At 44.7% G+C, this 21441-nt stretch overlaps 1 protein-coding gene across 1 annotated transcript; it reads left to right on the top strand.

Moving 5' to 3' along the window:
* Positions 1 to 4420: 4420 nt before the first annotated feature.
* Positions 4421 to 15709, top strand: ESX1 (ESX homeobox 1). Its single transcript, XM_039912451.1, has 5 exons — positions 4421 to 4690; positions 4772 to 4911; positions 6910 to 6955; positions 13596 to 13882; positions 14916 to 15709. The coding sequence occupies exons 1-5, from the start codon at positions 4421 to 4423 to the stop codon at positions 15139 to 15141; spliced, it is 969 nt and encodes a 322-aa protein (XP_039768385.1). The 3' UTR covers positions 15142 to 15709.
* Positions 15710 to 21441: the final 5732 nt, after the last annotated feature.

Genomic DNA, 21441 nt, shown 5'->3' with positions numbered 1-21441 from the left:
GCCTTACTATCCTCCATTCCTCACTTGCATAAGTGCTAGGCTTGCTGTAATTAGTGCCTTTTTTTCCCTGCAGTTCCTCATTACAGCACAGCACAAACCAGAAGATGGAGAAGAAATCGAGATATTTCACACAGTCACAAGTCCGCCTTGTAGAGAGGAGATCTTCTCAAAAGAATCCCCATGACAATGCCTGGTCTCATGAGTCTGGTTGCTCTGGGTTATGGAAATAATCATTCTGCAAGCTTTCTGACTTGAAGACATTAGGCAGATTACAGAAGAATCATCACATAATGTTATCCCTGACTCCTGATTATAGCTGTTAGGATTAAGAGAGGCCTAATGACTCAGCCTGGAGTAATGGTAAAACAGTAATAGTAATGGTATGTGCTGAGCTCCTCCTGAGGATGAGGCTCTTGGGAGATACAACAAAAACACAGGGCAGGGGGTCTCTGCCCACAGGGAGCTTGCAGTCTAACAGAGGAGAGGCACAAACATATTTACCAGTAGTGGAAGCAGAGGAAGAACAAGAATCAGGGAGCAGAACAACTATGCTGGGTATAAAGGTCAGAAGCTGTATCTGAATATATAATTGAATCAACATATATACACAAAGTGCTTAGGGTGAATATAATTCAAAGCCTAAGTGCAAGAGCTGACCATCTTTCAGAGCTTGCTACTAGACACGGAGGGATGAGACGAGAGATTGTGGATGCCTCAGAGAAAACCAAAAACACAATTTCGAAACCAACTTAAACACTTGTCCTGATGGTGGCGGACTAAAAATGGTGCATTACTGCATTTCCACGGACAAAGTATACAAGAATCTCTCTCAAAGTCCTCCCCCTCCCCTCAGATGGTGGCAATCTCACTGTCAAGCTGTGTCAGGACTACTCTACTGTTAAACTATAAAACTGTCTTTTACAATTTCCTCTTCAAATCCCCCCACCCCCAGTACTTAGAACGTTCTTTCCGACATCAAACCTAAGTAGTTCCGGCCACAGTTTCAAGCCATTCTTCCTTACCCTGTCTCTAATGAAAATGGAGAACAGTCACTCATCCCAAAATGAACCATACCCACTCAAACATATGAAGTTTCTTCTCTAGACCAAGTAGCCACAGTTCTTCTAACCTCTGTTCCTGGACCTTATTTCCCAACCCTTTTATTCCTTTTCTTTGCTTTACTGCGAGTTTTCTATATTGCTCCAAATAGGATGCAGATTTCTAAAGCAAAGTTTGACCGGTGTTGAATAAAGTGGAAAAATTACCTGGAAGCATCCTCACGGTGGCATACATTGGAGTCATCCTGCTTTTGAACAGCAGCCCTTCTGCAGTCTCCCATCCAGTTCGTGGTCCATTAGGCAGATACTCTGGGGAACTGGGACACTCTGAAGTTATTTTTTTCCCTTATATTTTAGTCACCTCCGTCTTCTGACGTAATCTCACCAGCTTCGAGGGGCTTAAAGGTGTCCAAACTATGGTAAGAAAGGGAAACACAATAGTTACTTCAGGAAAGTTATTTTTCATGCTAGCAAATCGGAACTCCTAGTTCTTCTCAGGACAGCATGCAAAACAGATCATCTGGCATCCAGGCTCTCCAGTTTCTCAGGCAGCAATTGGCTGGTGAGAAACTAATCATCTGTAACGGTCTCCATTAGGTTTCATCAATCACTGTTTGGTTAGATTTATGCTACTGGGGAGAGGACACTGATTTTGCTTTGACAAATGAAGCTCCTAAGTGTGACCCCTGCCCTGCTTCCACAGAATTGCAGGAGCAGGAAGTTATTAAGCTCTTTTGACATTTGGGAACGCTTTATACACATATTAGCACTGTCGGGATTCTTTTCTGGCACACCAGCAGGAGAGTGCACATTGAATGCTATAAATCATGCCAAACCTTTATGCAGTGGAAAAAGAGAGAGCCATTCCCCATTTAGAATCAGTCTTGTGATTGGAGCGACTCCCAGAAACGGGAGATTCAAACTGGATCGATTCCCAAAATTCCACATTTCATTACACTTCCTAAATCGCAAAAATGCAAATGAGAAAAATCTATCAAGGCAAAGGTGGAAATTTCTTCCCTCTACTACTTTCGTTTCTGAAAGTAACTGGACAATCAATGCATTTTTAAACGAATGCCTCGATCTGAAATCCGTTTCTGAATCCTCAGGCTTCATTTCTAACTTTATGACCGGGGGTGGGCGGAGGGAGGTTGACAACGGTAGCCTAGCAGAAACCGGACGATCCTTCTTACACTCAGTCCTAGATCCCCCATAGTAAGAGTAAAGAAAGCAGAGTTTACATTTATCGGGAAGGGGGCGGAGGAAAGCCTATGTGAAACAGACCCAATTGTCCTGGTCGACTGCTGCCGCTGTCCTGTGATATTTACAAGTGTTTCGGTGACGCTGGGGACCTGATGTTGGCTCCATCCCCCTCTAGATATAGGGAAGCAGCGTTGCTTAGTGACAAGAGCACGGGCTTGGGAGTCAAAGGTCGTGGATTCTAATCCCACCGCCGCCAATTTTCAGCTGCGTGACCTTGGGCAAATCACTTAAACCTCTCTGTGTCTCACTTCCCTCATCTGTAAAATGGGGATTGAGACTGTGAGCCCCACGTGGGATAGTCTGATTACCTTGTATTTACCCCAGGGCTTAGAATAGTGCTTAATAATAATAATAATGGTATTTGTTAACCGCTTACTATCTGCCAAGCACTGGTCTAAGCGCTGGGATAGATACAGGGTAATAATAATAATAATGTTGGTATTTGTTGAGCGCTTACTTTGTGCCGAGCACTGTTCTAAATGCTGGGGTAGTTACAGGGTAAGCAGGTTGTCCCACGTGAGGCTCACAGTCTTCATCCCTATTTTACTGATGAGGTCACTGGGCCATAGAAAAGTAAAGTGCCTTGCCCAAAGTCACACTGCTGACAAGGGGCAGGGCCGGGATTAGAACTCAAGACCTCTAACACCCAAGCCCGTGCTCTTTCCGCTAAGCCACGCTTGGCACGTAGTTAGTGCTTAACACATATCATAATGATTATTATTAATTAGGAACCTTGCCAGACTGAGCCCCCCTTTCCCTCTGCTCCCCCTCCCCTCCTCTTCCCCCTTTCCTCACCACTGTACTCATTTGTATATATTATTACCTTATTTATTTTGTTAACGAGGTGTACATCTCCTTGATTCTATTTATCTTGATGATGTTGTCTTGTTTTTGTTTTGTTCTCTTTTGCTTTGCTGTCTCCGTTTAGACTGCGAGCCCGTCATTGAGCAGAGATGGTCTCTCTGTGGCCGAACTGTCCATCCCAAGCGCTTAGTCCAGTGCTCTGCACATGGTAAGCGCTCAATAAATACTACTGAATGAATGATGTTTTGTTGTGTCCTGTTATGATTTGTTGTCTCCTCCGTTTAGACGGCGAGCCCGTCTTTGGGCAGGGTTGCTCTCTCTGTGGCCGAACGGTCCATTCCAAGCGCTTAGTCCAGTACTCTGCACATGGTAAGCGCTCAATAAATATCCCAGCTCTGCCACTTGTCAGCCGTGTGACTGTGGGCAAGTCACTTAACTTCTCTGGGCCTCAGTTCCCTCATCTGTAAAATGGGGGATTAACTGTGAGCCTCCCGTGGGACAACCTGATGACCCTGTATCTCCCCCAGCGCTTAGAACAGTGCTCTGCACCCAGTAAGCGCTTCAGCGCGGCTCAGTGGAAAGAGCACGGGCTTGGGAGTCAGAGATCATGAGTTCGAATCCCAGCTCTGCCACTTGTCAGCTGTGTGACTGTGGGTAAGTCACTTAACTTCTCTATGCCTCAGTTACCTCATCTGTAAAATGGGGATGAAGACTGTGAGCCCCACGTGGGACCACCTGATTCCTTGGGTCTACCCCAGCGCTCAGAACAGTGCTCTGGGCAGCGTAAGCGCTTAGCAAATACCACCATTATGATCATTATTCTCTATGCCTCAGTGACCTCATCGGTAAAACGGGGATGAAGACGGTGAGCCCCACGTGGGACCACCTGATTCCCCTGGGTCTACCCCAGCGCTCAGAACAGTGCTCTGCACAGAGTCAGCGCTGAACAAATATCGCCATTATTATTATTAACAAATACCAACATTATTACTATTGGGTGAACGAATGGCTGAATTGTGACCGCCCCGGGCTGCTGCTGCTGCTGCTGCTGCTGCTGCTGCTGCTGCTGCTGCTGCTGCTGCTGCTGCTCCTCCTCCTCCCTCCTCCTCCCTCCTCCTCCCTCCTCCTCCCTCCTCCCTCCTCCTCCCTCCTCCCTCCTCCTCCCTCCTCCCTCCTCCTCTCCCCTAATAGCCGGGCGAGCGGCGCAAGCGGGGGCGCAGACGCGGCGCCCTGCAGATAAAGCGCGGCGCGCCGGGGCTCGGCTTGCAGAGCGGGGCTGCCTCTGCCCGCCCCCCATGGCCTCCGCCGCCCTGGGAGCCGAGCCGGCTGCACCCGGCGCCGCCCCGCCTCTGCACCTGCTCACCTCCTACTTCCTCGACGGCCTCCTCGGCCGCTCCGCTCAGCCCGGGGGCTCCGGGGGCTGCGGGAAGGGGCGGCGCGGGGGGCCGAGGACTGGCCGCCCACTGGCGGGGAAGTTGGCGGGCGGCGGCGGGGGCCGCAGCCCCGCACCCCCGCAGCCCCCACTGACCAACCCCGGGGAGCCGCCGGGGCCGCGCCGTCCCGGGGCCGAGGAGGAGGAGCAGGACCGGGAGGAGGAGGAGGAGGAGGAGGAGGAGGAGAGGAGCGGCGGGCGGCGGCGGCGGCGGGGACCGCTGGGGGCGGCGGCCGAGCCCCCGGGCCCCGCCAAGAGGAAGCAGCGCCGCTACCGCACCACCTTCAGCAACTTGCAGCTGGAGGAGCTGGAGCAAGCTTTCCGCAAGTCCCACTACCCCGACGTCTTCACCAGGTAGTCGGGCCCTACCGGGCCCTGCCCCGTCCCCCGGCCGGTCCCTGCCCCGTCCCCCGGCCGGGCCCTGCCCCGTCCCCCGGCCGGGCCCTGCCCCGTCCCCCGGCCGGGCCCTGCCCCGTCCCCCGGCCGGGCCCTGCCCCGTCCCCTGCCCCGTCCCCTGCCCCGTCCCCTGCCCCGTCCCCTGCCCCGTCCCCCGGCCGGTCCCTGCCCCGTCCCCCGGCCGGTCCCTGCCCCGTCCCCTGCCCCGTCCCCCGGCCGGTCCCTGCCCCGTCCCCTGCCCCGTCCCCCGGCCGGTCCCTGCCCCGTCCCCCGGCCGGTCCCTGCCCCGTCCCCCGGCCGGTCCCTGCCCCGTCCCCCGGCCGGTCCCTGCCCCGTCCCCCGGCCGGTCCCTGCCCCGTCCCCCGGCCGGTCCCTGCCCCGTCCCCTGCCCCGTCCCCCGGCCGGTCCCTGCCCCGTCCCCTGCCCCGTCCCCCGGCCGGTCCCTGCCCCGCCCCCTGCCCCGTCCCCCGGCCGGTCCCTGCCCCGTCCCCCGGCCGGTCCCTGCCCCGTCCCCTGCCCCGTCCCCCGGCCGGTCCCTGCCCCGTCCCCTGCCCCGTCCCTGCCCCGTCCCCCGGCCGGTCCCTGCCCCGTCCCCCGGCCGGTCCCTGCCCCGTCCCCTGCCCCGTCCCTGCCCCGTCCCCCGGCCGGTCCCTTCCCCGTCCCCCGGCCGGTCCCTGCCCCGTCCCCTGCCCCGTCCCCGGCCCGTCCCTGCCCCGTCCCCTCCCGGCCCCGGTCATTTAGGGAATGAGGCAGCCCCTGTGCCCCCCACCCATTCATTCGGGTTGGGGACCCTTCTACTCTCCCCCCCCCCATCACACACCCATTCATTCAGTCGTATTTATTGAGCGCTTACTAGGCGCAGATCACTGCCCTAAACGCTCACACATCGTGGGGCTCCCGTCCCGTCCGTTTTCCCCGGTGGATGGAGCCCGCTGGGCAGGGGCAGCAGGGGCCGGGGGAGGCTGCGGGTGGCTCAGGTTGGCACCGGCCAGGTGCAACTGCGCGGGTGGGTCGGGGGGCCTATTTATTGAGCGCTTACTATGTGCGGAGCACTGGACTAAGCGCTTGAGATGGACAATTCGGCAACGGAGACCGTCCCTGCCCCATGACGGGCTCGCAGTCTAAACGGGGGAGACAAAACGAGACAACATCATCAAGACAGAATCAAGGAGATCTACACCTCGTTAACAAAATAAATAGGGTAATAAATATACACAAATGAGCACGGTGCGGGGAAGGGGAAAGAGCAGAGGGTGGGGGGGGAGCAGAGGGAAAGGGGGGCTCAGTCTGGGAAGGCCTCGGGGAGGAGGTGAACTCTCAGAGAGACCGTCTTCACCCCTTTCGTGTTTATGGAGCGCCTACTGCGTGCAGAGCATTGTGCTAAGCGCTTGGAAAGTACAGTTCGGCAACAGATAGTGACCATCCCCGCCCAACAACGGGCTCACGGTCCCGAAGCGGGGAGCCAGACAACAAAAGAAGTAGACATGCAGTGCATCAATATAAATCCAGCCCTCCATCCATCCTCGGGGGTCGCGGCAACCTGAGCCACCTGCAGTTTGCCCCTGCCCCCTGCCCAGCGGGCTCCATCCAACGGGGAAAGCGGCTGGCACGGACTGGACGGGAGCCCCGCAATGTGTAAGCGCTTAGGACAGTGCTCTGCGCACAGTAAGCGCTCAATAAATACGATTGAATGAATGTGTGTGAGATGGGGGGGAGTTGTGGTGGGGAGGGTCCCCAACCCGACCGGGCACCGAAGGCTGGAACGACTCTTTCTGTTCCGAAAAATTCACTCCCCCAGCTCCTTTATGGCTATTAAACGGGCAGCGGATCAGAGCTCCTGCCTACTGGCCCAAATGCCCCGGGGAGGGTGGCCCGTTACTTAAAATGAGCACTTCTGTTTGGTTCCCACCCCCGAAAATCTCTAAAGATAAAACTTATTTTCTTTCCCTCCCTCAGAGAGGAACTAGCCATGCGCCTGGATTTAACAGAAGCTCGAGTCCAGGTAGGTGACCTCCCTTTATTGTCAGAGGGATGGGAGACATGAAGTCACTACTGCCTGCCATCTTTAAAACAGCTCTACTTAAATATCATCTGCATCCTACTTCTGTGCCTCTAATTGGTCCTCATTCGGAGCGTTGTTTCTCATTACCAAAGTCGTGAAAACTTTATAAATCAATAATGGCTTTACTAGTGGAGAAATGTTCTGAGGATTAAGGTGAGTAAACCCACCATTTCCCGACTCACTTTTGAGATCAGTGACTAGCATATTGTATCCACTTGTTATTAAAAGGCATTTTTGCACTATAGATACATTTAAATATTTAGATCCAGACAATGAACACACTTTAGTTAATGAAGAGCTCAAAATGCCTCCTCCTGAATTTTAAAAATTTTTTTTAGAAAGTTGTGACTGGTATTGCAGCTCTAAATTTGAATTTTAACACATGCTGGCTTGAGGCATAATGAAAACATTTTTAAAATATGCCTTCGTTCTTTGCATTTCTTGGAAATTTGTCTGAAACGAACAGGACTGTACCCAAAACTATTTTCATCTGAGAAGCTAAAATCATTATGGCCCATTTTAAACAGACATATGTAGAAACACTTGCTATGACCTTGGACAATTTTGGGCAATCAAATGTTTGCAAAGGTCTCACTTATGCATCACATATGGCAAGCATTGAATATTTATAACTTCATAAAACTATTAGAGGAAAACATTTTGAAAAATGTTTTTGATTAATTCTTAAGATTCTAAATCCGGGCTTTCATCTGTTACTGTGAGAAAATGCTTATTCTCCTAATGAGTTACATCTTTTTTCACACTTTCACCTAAATTTGTAAAATTGAAAATAGGTTCAGGTGAACTACTAGCTAACCAACTTCTTCATAAAGTCAAAAATCTTCTCTAAAGTCATTCAGAAAAATCAAAACTGCAAACTGGTACACATGCATGAACCTTTGTTTAAACCATCTGAACAGTTATTTTGTGTTAAGACTCTACCTGTTAACAATCTAGGCTAGGTCCTGCCCGTTCTAAGCATGTTGGGTAAGTGACCCTGTTTGAGCAAGTAAAAAAGAGTTTTCTAAATAATGAGGCAAGCATTTCGGCTCTTCTGAAAATCTACTCGACTCTTCATGTTGAAGGGGGGGGGGGGGCGGGAAAAACAAACTGCTAGCTATAGCCTTGAAATATTGCTCCTGGTCTGCTTTCAAATTTAATAGAAAATATTCACAGGACTTTCCCCTCGAGGCACCTTAGAGAATTAGCTGAACAAAAACAATACCTGAACAACTGAACAAAGACTTCAGTTGAAGTCTTGGACTAACACAGATACACTAACGCCCAAGTCAGAGCATACTAAATCAGATATTCCTGTAACTCAATTACCTTGTTAGAACAGCAGCACACTGCTGTTGGGATTTGTCTCCAAAGGTGTTCAATTACCGCCCACAACTATGCTAATGTGCCACAGCTGTTTCCCAGTTCTTGGCAAGATTATGCTTTGGCTCTTATTTGCACAGTCAGTGAACTGCCTTTGCCAAGGCCCTGTGCCCTATCCTCCAATACATGGATTTCTTCCTTTCTCTCACTCACTACCCAATTTAACAACATGCAGATGGGAGAGGGAGCCCTCTGGCTATGGCCAAAAAATAATAATAAGCAGCCCAACATTCAATAATTTGGTGGGTGGGACACACATAGTGCTTCCCCTGACCAGAGCACAACCTTCTCCTTGTCTAGGCAGCCCTTCCTGCCAAAACATCTTTAAAGCTATGAGAAGCTACAGCACCACATCCAAATGGACACAGAACCATTGTTATCCATCTCACAGAGCCTGCTGGCCTCAGTTTTTAGGTAGCGGTGACATGGTGGGCATGGGAGCCACGGTGGACCACTGGCTGCAGAGTTGGTTGAAGATACCCGCTACACAAGATGTAGGAGAGGATCAGAGTCATAAAACTGGGGTTAGCCTAGCATAGCTTTAAATTATTAGAAGTTAAAGATAATGTCAATATGCTATGCTGAATAAAGGTATTCTGTGAAAAGCAGTCAGCAAGATTGACATAGGACATTAGGCAGCACTGACATTTGGGAGAATAAAGCCTCCTAAATTAGACACATTTAGTATCCTCACATTGAAGTACTAGACTAGGAATGGCTCTTTTTTGTTTTCATTAAATGTCTCCGCCTCTCCCTCCCAGCTTCCCATGGCCCACCACCTCCTATTTCTACTACTTAAAAAAAAAAAAGACAGCAGATTAGCAGATGGCCCTAGAGCTCTTCTTTGTGACAACACAGCTCTTTCTCCTCTACATCACAGCAAAGCAGATCAAGAAGATGCAAACGTTGGGGGAAGGAGAAACAGAAAAGAGGGAGGAGGAGTCTCAGAGCAACAAAACTTCAGAACTGTGTTCCTAGAGCTGGCTATCTTCCCTGATCTTTGGGTGTGTGTGCATGCTCATGTGTGCGCTCACACACAGACGTCCTTTGTCATTTAAGAAAGTTCATCTGTGAGTACTTGTCACTAAAAAGACCAAAGTCCCCTGGCCATAGTGGGGTCATAAGAATATATCTTGATGTGATATTGTAATTGAGCAGTGCCCAGCCTCCCAATATGATCTGTTATACCCAGGTCCGACAGTCCCGATCTCCAGCTCAAGAAACACTACTGAAGGGAGGCTTTGCATATTTGGTGGGAAGGTGTTTCCCAGAGAAAACCTATGCACCATCAATTTGGGAAGGGAAAGATAAGAAAGGAATCTCAGAGGCTGACTTTTATTTTTATCTGGGAGTCAATCCCCAAGAGACCTTCTAAAAGGACTCTTGGTTGGGTTAGCTCCTCTTTCAAACTTTTTGCTTATTTCATGTAAATAAGTACTGGAAAGAAGTAAAAGGCTAAAACACTAGAGAAGCAGCATGGGCTACTGGATAAAGCATAGGCCTGGAAGTCAGATGCACTCAGGTTCTGATCCTGGCTCCACCACTTGTCTTTGTGACCTTGGGCAAATCATTTCACTTCTCTGTGCCTATTACCTTATTTGTAAAATGGGGGTTGTGAGCCCCATGTGGGATTGGGCCTCTGTCCACCTAATTATCATGTATCTACCCTAGCACTTACTGGCACATAGTAAGTGCTTAACAAATACAACAAAAAAGCAAATCAAAACAAAACCCTCTAAGGGGCTGCTTCAGCAGCAGCAAGGAAAGCTCCTGTAATAAAGCATTCCCTTCTTTACCTTACACCCTTGTTCAGCATTATTTGCAAATGATCTTTAGATCCATTACTGAAGAACAAAGGGACTGTGGACCATATTTCCAAAATTTTACTGTCCATATTCAGAGTCCACTAAGTATAATGGCCCATGTGGTCCTAGTTTAAAATGAGTTTCCTCCAAAATAGAAGTGGGGAGGAGGGAGAGAAATGGAGAATAGAAAAGGAAGTTGAAAACTGTAGTGCTGAACAAACTGTACTTCCATTTGCTCTTGTTAGAGCATTGCCTCTGCTCTCTTGGACTTCCCAGAGCATAATAATAATAATGTTGGTATTTGTTAAGAGCTTACTATGTGCTGAGCACTGTTCTAAGCGCTGGGGTAGATATAGGGGAATCAGGTTGTCCCACGTGGGGCTCACAGTCTTAATCCCCATTTTATAGATGAGGTAACTGAGGCACCAAGAAGTTAAGTGACTTGCCCAAAGTCACACAGCTGACAAGTGGCTGAGCTGGGATTCGAACCCATGACCTCTGACTCCAAAGCCCATGCTCTTTCCACTGAGCCACGCTACTTCTCATGCTTTTGGTAGACTGAAAGCACCTAGCTAAGGTCATTAGAGAATTATTGCACCCATCAAGACTTCTCAAAATCTTTATTTAGAAACATCTGTGTGAATCCATGAGTTGGGGGAGCATTTCTGCAAAGATGTTTACTGCCCTTCAGTACTAGAATTTGCAGGCAGAACGTGAAATCCTAGATTTTCACGGGGTGGGGTGCTTACATAACCAAATCATGCAGCAGACGCCATTCCAAGCAGTGATTTACAAGCAGCTACTATAAAACCTGAATTCAACCCCAAACTAAATTGACTGTAGATGGCCTAAATTGTAAATTTCATGTAAAAAGGTAAATGCATTGGGGACCTTGCCACCCTCTCTAAGTGTAGTCATCTGCCTCTTTCAGTTATTTTACATAGTTAGCTGGTACATAGTTGCTCAGCCAGGACTCTTTGTAAGTGCTTTTGATTACCCCTCTGGAGAAAGAGGATACTGACAAGATGCAAAAGATCACAGAACCCAGTTAACAGATTGCAAATGTATGAAAGGGATTAGTTCTGCCTCTCAACTTTCTCTACAACAATGACCAGGTTTATAGATGGCATTTTTGCCTCTTCCCAGGGCGGGTCTATACTGACACAGTGTGCAGTATTGAAGCGGTTTGTGTCTGCCAACTTTAAAGGGTGGCGAGTCTGCCAGGAATTTTTAAACCCAACAAAAGCAGGAACAGCAGCGTAAAGCTCCAGTTCTAAATGCATTTCAAATTTTTCAGCCATAAGTGACATCAATAAGTAGTGTTCAAATAATATATTGACTTAAGACAAAGATAAACTTGATAAATACAGTGCTTACATTTCTTGTAATTTCAGGCATTTGTGAGACTTCTGTCCATAATTACTCAACAGGAAGATGAAACATTGATTATTTGGATTTTTTTAATTCAAAGAAAGAAATTTAAGTAGTATTCAATTATAGTGGCTTCATGTAAGGGCAATAGTTTATCTGTTTTCTCCCCTAATGTGGTTTTGTTTAAAGCTGGGGCAAAGTTCCACATACTGGCAAAAACCATAGACTGAGACTCAGGAGTCCTGAATTTAACTTCCATTGTGAACCACTGTGACACCAGGCAGGTCACCTTATGTCACACCTAATTTTTTGTGCTGCCTTTATCCCCACTTTAACATCCTTAGAACTGGCACAGATTTTCTGAGGATGAAATCTCCTGCTTACAAAGCACTTGGAGATCCTTGAATGAAAGACAATTTAAAATCCAACTTTTTCTGTTAATCTGTAACTCCTTATTAGGACTGGCCCTTTCAAATACATTACTTTCAGTTCAGTGAGATTTCAGATGTGCCCACATTCAGAACACATCTGTTCTCTGCAAACTCTTATCTCAGGCTTGAGTTTTATGGAGCTTCACTCCCAGGTGGAACTCAGGAGCAACATGCTCCTCTCCTGCTCCTCTGTAACAGGTCCTTGACTAAGATTTCTAGAATTCCTATTCACCTCCATACAGTCTCTTGGTGCTTAGCTTACTGGTCCTTGTTGAAGCAATAATCTATACCAATCAATCAAATTGGTTAATCATATTATGAGAAAAGCAACCCCAAGGAATTGAATATAGTTACAAATACCTGTTGGGCAGAGACGGTTTCTAGACAGTAAGCTTGTTATGGACAGGGAGTGGGTCCACTAATTCTGTTGTACTGGACTCTCCCAAGCACTTAATACAGTGTTGTGCACATAGTAAGTGCTCAATAAGTATCATTGATTGTCTGAACTTAAGAGTACAAGAACTCTCTGAGGACAAGTGAGAAGTCACTAAGTGTGTATTTTAATATTACATAGTGTGGACTTGACCCAAATTTTTGTGTGTGTGTGTGGCAGGGTAGTGGGGGCACTGCCTCTCTCTTATAAAGTATAGTCCACTGGTCTAACTCTGATCTTCTCTCCAAGATTGGAGAATGGTTGTTCAGTTAAGTTGTTTGATTGATTGAAAAATATCCTTTAAATTCCCCACACCAAAATAACCCAAATGCCCAAGGTTAATTACGCACAAAGACAATACTGATTAGGAATGTGACACTAATATCTTGCCTTTTGGCTTTGGCTGTTAAGTTTTTTTGACAGCGAGGTTACGTCCAACAGGAACAATTTGGTGGTTAAATTACAACACCTGCTGATACACAAATATAAAGAAAAAACAGGTTTGGCCAAAAGCGAATTATCCTATTTGCCCTTTACTTCAGACAGGAAGCCCTTTCCACAAACTACTGAAAAGACTGTCCTGAAGACTCTAAAAATACACTTTTGTAGGAGAGGAGACAGATTACTTCCCAGTATGATTTTTCTGTACCTAGAGGCTATTTTGATGTTGTTAATGGGGGCAAAGAAAATAATAATGATGATATTTACTAAGCACTTACAATGTGCCATGCACTGTTCTAAGCGCCTAAGTGTACTTCCACAATGATGTTATATACTTTTCCTCTAAGATATGAGAGGTTAGTTTTAAGGTTTGATGGGTCATACTTCTGAAAGATGCAAGGTATACCATCAAGGACATCAAAGAGTTAAAAACTTAGATGTAGAAGAAGTTGAGTTTTCAGACAAAGTATATATTTTCATCTTATTTCTATTCATCTTTCTTAAGGCTTCTTTTTAGGATGACAGAGAAATCTGAGAGGATATTTTTGTAAAAGCTTTTTCTTCCTCTCCCTGCTATAGATGATCTTTCTAAACTAATCAGTGCAGTTATAAAGGCTGAAGCCCATTTGACATTACTTTTCAAATAAAATATCACCTTTGTCACTCTACGTTTAAAATAACTGAGAACCTTTTTTTTTTTCCTTCCTTGATTGAAGGTTTGGTTTCAGAACAGAAGGGCAAAATGGAGGAAGCGTGAGAAGACTGAAATTCTTGGGAACGTGCCCGGAATCTCCCTGACCCATCCCCTGAGTTTATACTTGGACGTCCCTCTGAGTTCCTCAGCCCTTTTGGACCCTGTGTGGAGGTCACTGCCTCTGTCAACCATGCCACTGCCACCTGTGACTCCAGCCTTCAGCCCTGCAACCTTAGGGCCCTTTGGTCTCAGCAATCTAACTTGGACATCACTCTTCAGAAATCCCATTTTAAGTCCCCATTTTGGAAGGTACAGCTCTAGTCCATCTTTTCCTAAAAATTTATCCACTTGGAATTTGAAGTGACCTCCCCTGTCTATAAAATATAAATTCCTTAAGATTTGAAGTGTTATTTACTCCCTTTTGGCTGATAATGGCTTGTATTCTTGATGTTAAATAATAATGTTGGTATTTGTTAAGCGCTTACTATGTGCAGAGCACTGTTCTAAGCACTGGGTTAAATGTTAGATGGTAGTTGGCTTTGAGATTTTCAGCAAGCTTATGGTCTTAACTGTATTGGCTACTGTGTAAATAGTGTGGTGTACAAAAAATCAGACCAGTATGGATGTGTAACTTTTTCTATACAATTATCAAATTTGAAAGAGAAGGAGGAAATGAAATCATAAGATGGAAATTATTTGCTTTAAGGTATACTCCTATTTAACATGTTTTTTTCTGCTTAAATCTGATCTTCCCAGTATTGTTTGAAGCAGTTAAAACAATTTTATCTTTTTAGAGGAAAAGGGAAATAAATGACAATAGGATCTATTTTGTTTGTACTGCCTCCTGAAGTGATTCTGCTTAGCCCCCCAAAATCCTGATTCTGAACAGATTTCTGCAGGATGCAGCAGAGTAGTGTCTAGTATGTCAGGGCTCTGTAAAAATCACTCTTTTTTAACGTTCACAATTAACCACTCAAGTTAAAAGTGAATAAATCTATTATGCAAAAAGCAAGGCAGTTTACATGACAGTTTCTCTTTGACACAGGTTATTAAATGACAGTGATAGTTGAGATTTCAGGTCCCAGTTTGAAGGGGAATGCCCTGTTTCTTTAGAAAATATGAAAGTTGCACGGTGAGAGAGAACTTGAATTTCATTTATATGCAATTTGGGTTTATGGGGTGGGAGAAACATTAAAAAGGTGATAGGAGCAGTGTTTCTAAGGTTTGTACGATGTGAAGGTGAGAACATTCAGGGGATATTTATCACATTAAGACCTCAATTTGCTGCTCTTTAACCTTTTTAGATTTGCTAATATTGACCCTTTTTCCATTCTAAAAACAGATTCCTCAATGCTCTAAATCCTCTCGTGACTACAGCTTCGGTACTAATGAAAGCCCCAGGACCACCATCAGACCCTACTCTGACTGCCTTCTCTGATCCAGCAGCCGTTGAAAGGAAAACGTCTAGCATTGCAGCATTAAGACTCAAAGCGAAAGAACATTCAGCACAAATCCCTCAATTAAACCTCATATCCAGTCTAACAAACACTGACAAAGAACTTGGTTAGAAATTCTCATAGACTGCAGCAGAGGAGAAAGAAGAATATAATAAAAAGCACCCAACACTAGTTTTTCCCACTTGCCAGATGGACAGATAAGGCGGGAAAAATGTACAAAATTCTAGTAGAGATCATTTCCTCTCATTTAATAAACATTGTGAAGCTGTATGGGTAATTAATAAGTGAGTTACACAGCACAAGCTCAGCCAGTGCCAAGACATAGACCAATGATCAACTGTTCTACATGAAATGAAACTAATAAGGATTTTTTTTTCAAAGATATTGGCTATCAACAGATGTTAGAGTCCTAAGGTGTAAATTGTAGAACTGTCAAGTTTTTTTTGTGTGTGGTTTTTAAAGGTCACAAAGTATGTCTCAGGAGGAGCAATGTTGCTTCAATAGCTTAGAACTAATATAATCAATATATTATATGTTCTTAAATTAAAAATCGTGCTTCATGTTGAAGTAAATATGGTGAAATTTCATACGATGGTTGATGATTTACATGGACAAAACTGAGGAGAGAAATGGTATTAAATATTTTCAATAAAATTTTTGATTAGGGTTTGTTCAAATGCATCATGTTTCCAAGTAGGATTTTTAAGATTTGTCAAATGAGCTTAGAAATGTTTTAGACTAAATAAGGCCACCTCATTAGACTTGAAGTGTGGCTATCTGGGAAAATGGGGCTGCTGTAGAAGCAGTTGTGTGAACACAATTCATTTTGTAACACTTATAATATCAGTGAATAATATCACTTCAGTTTTAACTCTAGGAAGTAAGTAGTGATGAAAGGCACAAACCGTCACCATCAGAGGCTTGGTAGCATCTCGTGCCTCAGTAGATATGTGCCTTAGAGAAGGTGGGGTTCTGATGAAAAGTGTTTTTGGAGGCTTATGAATGCTCAGATAGGTGTCGAAGACTAGCAAGTACCAGCAATCCCCTTTCTTGAAATACCATCTAATAAGCTAGGACCTCATGAAATAAGCAACAGAGGTATAAATCCATAAACACAACTTCCCTACCTCATCAGCCAAATAAGTACATGAATACAGCACTTGGAAAACACATATGATAAGGCTTCTCTAATGCTTCTGAAAGAACACTGAATGACACTCAGTGGCTCAGTTTCAGCTTCAGAGAAGTATGACATGGAGATGAGTCCTGGGGCCCATTTTATCCAATGATTCTATTGATGACCTGGAGGAAAAGCAAGCTTCTGAAATCATGGTTACCATTCAGTAAATACCAGTGATTGGTTGATTGATCAGCAGAACACACTGAACTGGGCCACATCGCCAGCACCTTAGAAGGCTGGCAATTGAAATTCTAAGAGGCCTGTACACATCAGGGAATGGTCCATCAAAAACTGGATAAAATTCACTTGGAACAAGTGCAATAGAGTACACTTGGGGAGGAAACAAATAAGTAATTATATTAAAGTGCTTACTCTCTGCCAAGCTAAACAATGGGGTAGATGCAAGATAACCAGATTGGACACAGTCCCTGTCCCAGAGGAAGAGACTGGCTAGGAAAAAAGAGAAAAATATCTGAGGGTCATAGTTGACCACAAGCTATGTCTGCTTAAGTAATTTAGTGGTATTAAACTATCAGCAAGAACCAAGCATGTTTAAGGGAATGGGAGTTGTTTGGCTTTGAGATGAAATGGCAAAGGGCTGACATAATACTTGGCTTAAAATATATGAATAACTTTTCTGACTAGGACTTGACTAGGCCAAGAACCAGAGGTAACAGGGTTAAATGAAAGTGGGAGGAAATCTGCATATGAGATAAAGCTTCTTGACCGACAGATGATAAAATGCTGAACCGACTACTTACTGAAGGAGTTCTCCTCAAAAGAGCCCTTTAAGAAAAAGCAATAGCCAACCATCTGCCCATAATCATTCCCCTGTCTAAAGATTGTCTCCAGATCCAGGAATCTATAATCCTTAAACCCACATCCTTAACATTTCTGCTACATCACTGCTGTTTCAGAGCACTTAAACTAGATTTTTACATCCTTATGTATTGTAGCTTTGCTTTCTTTCGTACCTCTCGGCAGGATTGCATTAAGTCGTTTGTGAGTAAACTTTTCCTATTTCACTTTCATTTTCTCTCCCGGAGTAGACAGTTTTCACTGGGGTCTCCCCCCAACACACATACACACACACCATACACACCCCCATGCCTCAGAGAAGGCCCAGTCCCATTATCTTCGATGCCTTGTCCATGTCCCCAGTTCCACTGAGTCTCAGACATAAATATTTTTTTTTTCCTATCTACAGCCGACAAGGAACATCTTTCTCAAGTTATGGGCCTTTTGCCTCTAGAAAAAGTAAGCAACTTCCCCGCAAATTAATCCTAGCACCACTCCTATGCAACAAGCACCAGGGGCTGGAGAGTGTGATGCAATCTGTGCCCTTCTCACAAAAGCCCAAGTGTGCTCCCACCACAATAGATCTCGCTTCCCCCGATCCATTTGCAAAGCTGGGACTGCCAATTGGCAGCACAACACATAACCGATTTCAGCTCTGGGCTTGTGCTGAATTAACTTTTTTGTAAAGTAGGTTAATAGTTTGAAAACTGTCATTATACAATTAGTATTCATTTTGAAATGTGGTTATTTAGGCTTTGTCTCTATCAATACCACACTCTCGGATGTTAGAGACACTGGAGGGGAAATCACATCTTTAAAAATTTAACTAAAACCAGGCAATAGGCTGTATGAATAAACTATACATTTCAAATATTGTTTCACAGTTCCAAATATGTAGGGGAAAACCATGACATTTTCAAACTCAATCATCCAAAGGACTTCTTTAACCAACTAAAGAATCCAAAAACACACTGTGCCTTTTTCCAACATGCCTAGAATACTCGAATACATACGGTCACATGAGAAGCTTCTCCTTATGACCCAGCAACTTTGGGCAGCTCTTTGTCAGAGAAAGGAAAGTTTGGAAAGGACCTTGGTAAAAATCACTGGGCTAAAGTGGAACTTTAGAGAAAGTCTGTGAAAGTGGGCCATCGCCATTCTGTTCCTGACAGAGCAAGAAAAACAGTGATAAAATAAACAAAATTACATTTGGAAAAGGGAAGGGGCCAGTAGTCAGGACAGAAAGCCATCTTGCTTAATGGGGACCATCCTTGAGTCCTGTTCCAGTTACCGGGAAATTCCAGAAGCCTCAGCTAAATCCTTGTTGTTCTCTGCTGCATCAAAATATCAGTCCAGCTAAGGCATAAGAAAGTCTCTGTCAAGATGATCCCATAACCTGCCCGGCACAGCTACTGGAAGGGAATAAATAGGAAGGGAGGGTTTTTTGCTATTTAGCAGAGTCTTACACTGACTCCTCTATCTGATCTAACATGTTCTTCAGTTTCACAATCATAATTTGTCCAAACGAAACCTTGCCAAAAAAAAACCCCTAACCCCATGGAGTGCATTTAAAGTCAGAGATTTCAAAATGTAACCTCTGTGTTGTACAATATTTTGCACTTACAGATGAGGAAATAAAGTCCAGAACTACAGGTATCATACTCAAAAGATTTTTGGCAAACATCAAAGCCAAAAAATCAAGTCAGAGTTCTTTCTCATCTCTTGAACTTTGGACACTTAGGGCCAATGTAGCAATTAGGTATTCCACTTTATCCACCAAATAAGAAGTCAAGCAAATTGCTACTTACATGGGACAATAACTGAAGAGAATAATTTGTATATGGCTATACCAGTAGACAGGTATTCTAAATAATTATAGCACAACACTGTTAATGGATCTGAGGATAAAACTTATGCGGGGAAATGGTTTAGAATTTAACAGGACTTTCCATTTACCTTTCTGCTCACCAATTTAGGTTTTTGTTGTTGCTGTTTTCTATTCTACACTGTCCAAGAGAAAGTTTCTTTCTCTAACCTATGGACAAACTATGAATAATAACATTATGGAGATATTTAGGGAAATCCTTCAAAACCAAGGGCTTTAGCTAGATTCACTCATTTGGTAGTTTTGGGTTTTGAGTTTTGTTTTATGAAGGTGTTCTGATGGTGTGTTAAAGAGCCAAGCTTTGTCACCTAAAACACTGGAACTGAAAATTGCAGAAATGTTTGTTTGTGATTTCCTATGTTTTTTAAGCTTGCAAGTAATGCAAGGCATCTTTAGGTTTGATGCAAATCATCACAGCAATATATCACTCATGACAGTGTACCCTTTAATAATTACTTCTCTATTACAGACAATATTGAGGAAATCCATGCAAAACACAGTTGCGACAATTCACATCTCACACTTGCTCATCCAGAAGATAACTGCAAAGCTGTTAATTTAGTTTTCTACTTAAGATGCTGCACTGAAATCATCCCGTTGGGATCCAGGGGACCTCGTACTTTTCAAGGTTTATAACAATGTTCCTGTTCTCTCCATCTCATGACATTCCAGTGTCACATGCAGTGGGTGAACAGATATCATGTTCAAAGCCCCGCTGAGAACTCTCCCTCTGAAATATAGAACTCTGAAATACTCCCTCTGAAATAACTTTGAGAAAATATGTTAGCATTACTTCCTGTTGCCTCTTTTCCCCTCTGATCGGAATTCATTGGCTCTAAGCCTTTATATAACCTCATTTTATTTGGAGTTCTCTTGGAGGAAATTAACTTCCCAATTCCTCTGGAACCAATCTTCCTACAGGCCTACTCACACAGGGGATTTCTCTAAGTAAAGGAAATGGTGAATGATTGTTAACTGCGGTGGGATATTTTAAACCCAAAATTCAAATTTGATAACCCAGGAATTTTTTTAAATTTCCGTATTTCCAGTGGGCTGATATCATTGGGACTCTGTCCACAAAAGAAAGAGCAATTCATTGTCCAAAAAAAAGAAAAGTAAGCCAGGTGTTTCAAGAAAAGACAAAGAAAGCTGCACAGTAGGGTGTTGTAACTCACAAATCTGTATTGACTAGGAAGTATTCATGAAGAAAATTAATTTAAAAAGCATGTAGTTCAGGTTTTGAGCCCATAAGTCTTTTCAAAAACAGATTAGTGATTAAAAACTTTTTTTATTCTAGCAATCTCTTAAACAATTAGTGCCGTAATTGGAAAGGGACTACAAATTCAAATATACATGGACATAAAAGAGTTCCCCCAGAGTGCTTTTCCTTGGTTTTCTGGGCTTCAGCCATGCACCTGCCTGTGCCATCAGAAGGGTTTCAAATCCCGAAGAAGTGCAATGAATGGGGATACAAATGCCCCAAATCAAAATACCACACAAATGCTTTAATTCATGTAAAGCGGGGGTAATTGTAGTGATTGTGAAGGTGAAAGCGATTCCTTTATCTCTGAGGTGGTTCAATGGGAACCACCCACTTGCAGTCTGGCACTCGCAGCCATTCTGATCCTACTAGCCATGTTTTCAACGGGAAAGAAAACTTTCTTAACTGTCCAGGCAGACAAGGGCAGAGTGAGACTGGAAAAAACCATGCCTGGAAAAACCATGGGCCCTCTTTAAGGGGAGCTGCCCAGACTTCCTGGCAGAAAGCCTGGGTTTTCTTTGGGGGAGGAAGATTCGCAGTTGGCCTGCATGTCTGCAGGGGGAGGTTGAGGCCTTTCTCTACTATCCTGTCTACCCGGTGAAGGGCATAAGACTCCAAAAGGGATTAACGACCAAAATGTCAGGGGAGAAGGGGAGCATGGCTATGGTGAGCTAGAGCACAGATCCAGCCCTTAAATGGACAATCCTCAAAGCTCAGTACCTGACAGAGCCAGGAACCTAGGTTTGCTGAGCACTCTGAAATCCAATTCTGGAACTAAGTCTTTACCTTCCTGAAACCCGGTAAAGCTCAGGAAAATGAATCCAGAGGAGAACTCATGAATCAGAGGTCATTTAGTCCATCCCCTTGTTTCCATGAGGGGTTCAACCTGAGAAAAAGATTAGACAACCACCTTCCCTAAAATCCACAGATAAGAATCCCACCTTTTCTTGGTGACCACTTACAATCACAAAAGTAATTACAGTATAAAAATTTAAAATACTCTTAGCCTAAGCATTCCCAAGTCAAATCAAATGCCTACCTCTTGCTCTTCAGGATCAAGTCATTTAAAACACAGATGATGCATAATTTAAAACACATCAGAAAAGAAACCCAGGCATTAAAGGGACACATATGACGGGTACAATTTTAGGGAGTAAGGGCAGAAAAAGGTACTCATTTCTATTCTTAATTTTTTTTTGAATGGCCAGCAGGGATTCAAATATATCAGTAGCTCTACTTTGTTTTTCATATTCAAAAACCTGGCTATATCTGTTATACCACTTTCAC

The sequence above is a fragment of the Ornithorhynchus anatinus genome, chromosome 6, assembly GCF_004115215.2.
Source record: "Ornithorhynchus anatinus isolate Pmale09 chromosome 6, mOrnAna1.pri.v4, whole genome shotgun sequence".
Lineage (NCBI taxonomy): Eukaryota > Metazoa > Chordata > Mammalia > Monotremata > Ornithorhynchidae > Ornithorhynchus > Ornithorhynchus anatinus.
This window is presented reverse-complemented; position numbering and strand designations above follow the sequence as displayed.

Coding starts and splice junctions, on each gene's coding strand:
- ESX1 (XM_039912451.1), top strand. CDS start 4,421: ATGGCCTCCGCCGCCCTGGGAGCCGAGCCGGCTGCACCCGGCGCCGCC. Junction 4,691..4,771: donor CGGGGCCGCGCCGTCCCGGG/GCCGAGGAGGAG, acceptor CGGCGGCGGCGG/GGACCGCTGGGGGCGGCGGC. Junction 4,912..6,909: donor TACCCCGACGTCTTCACCAG/GTAGTCGGGCCC, acceptor TCCCTCCCTCAG/AGAGGAACTAGCCATGCGCC.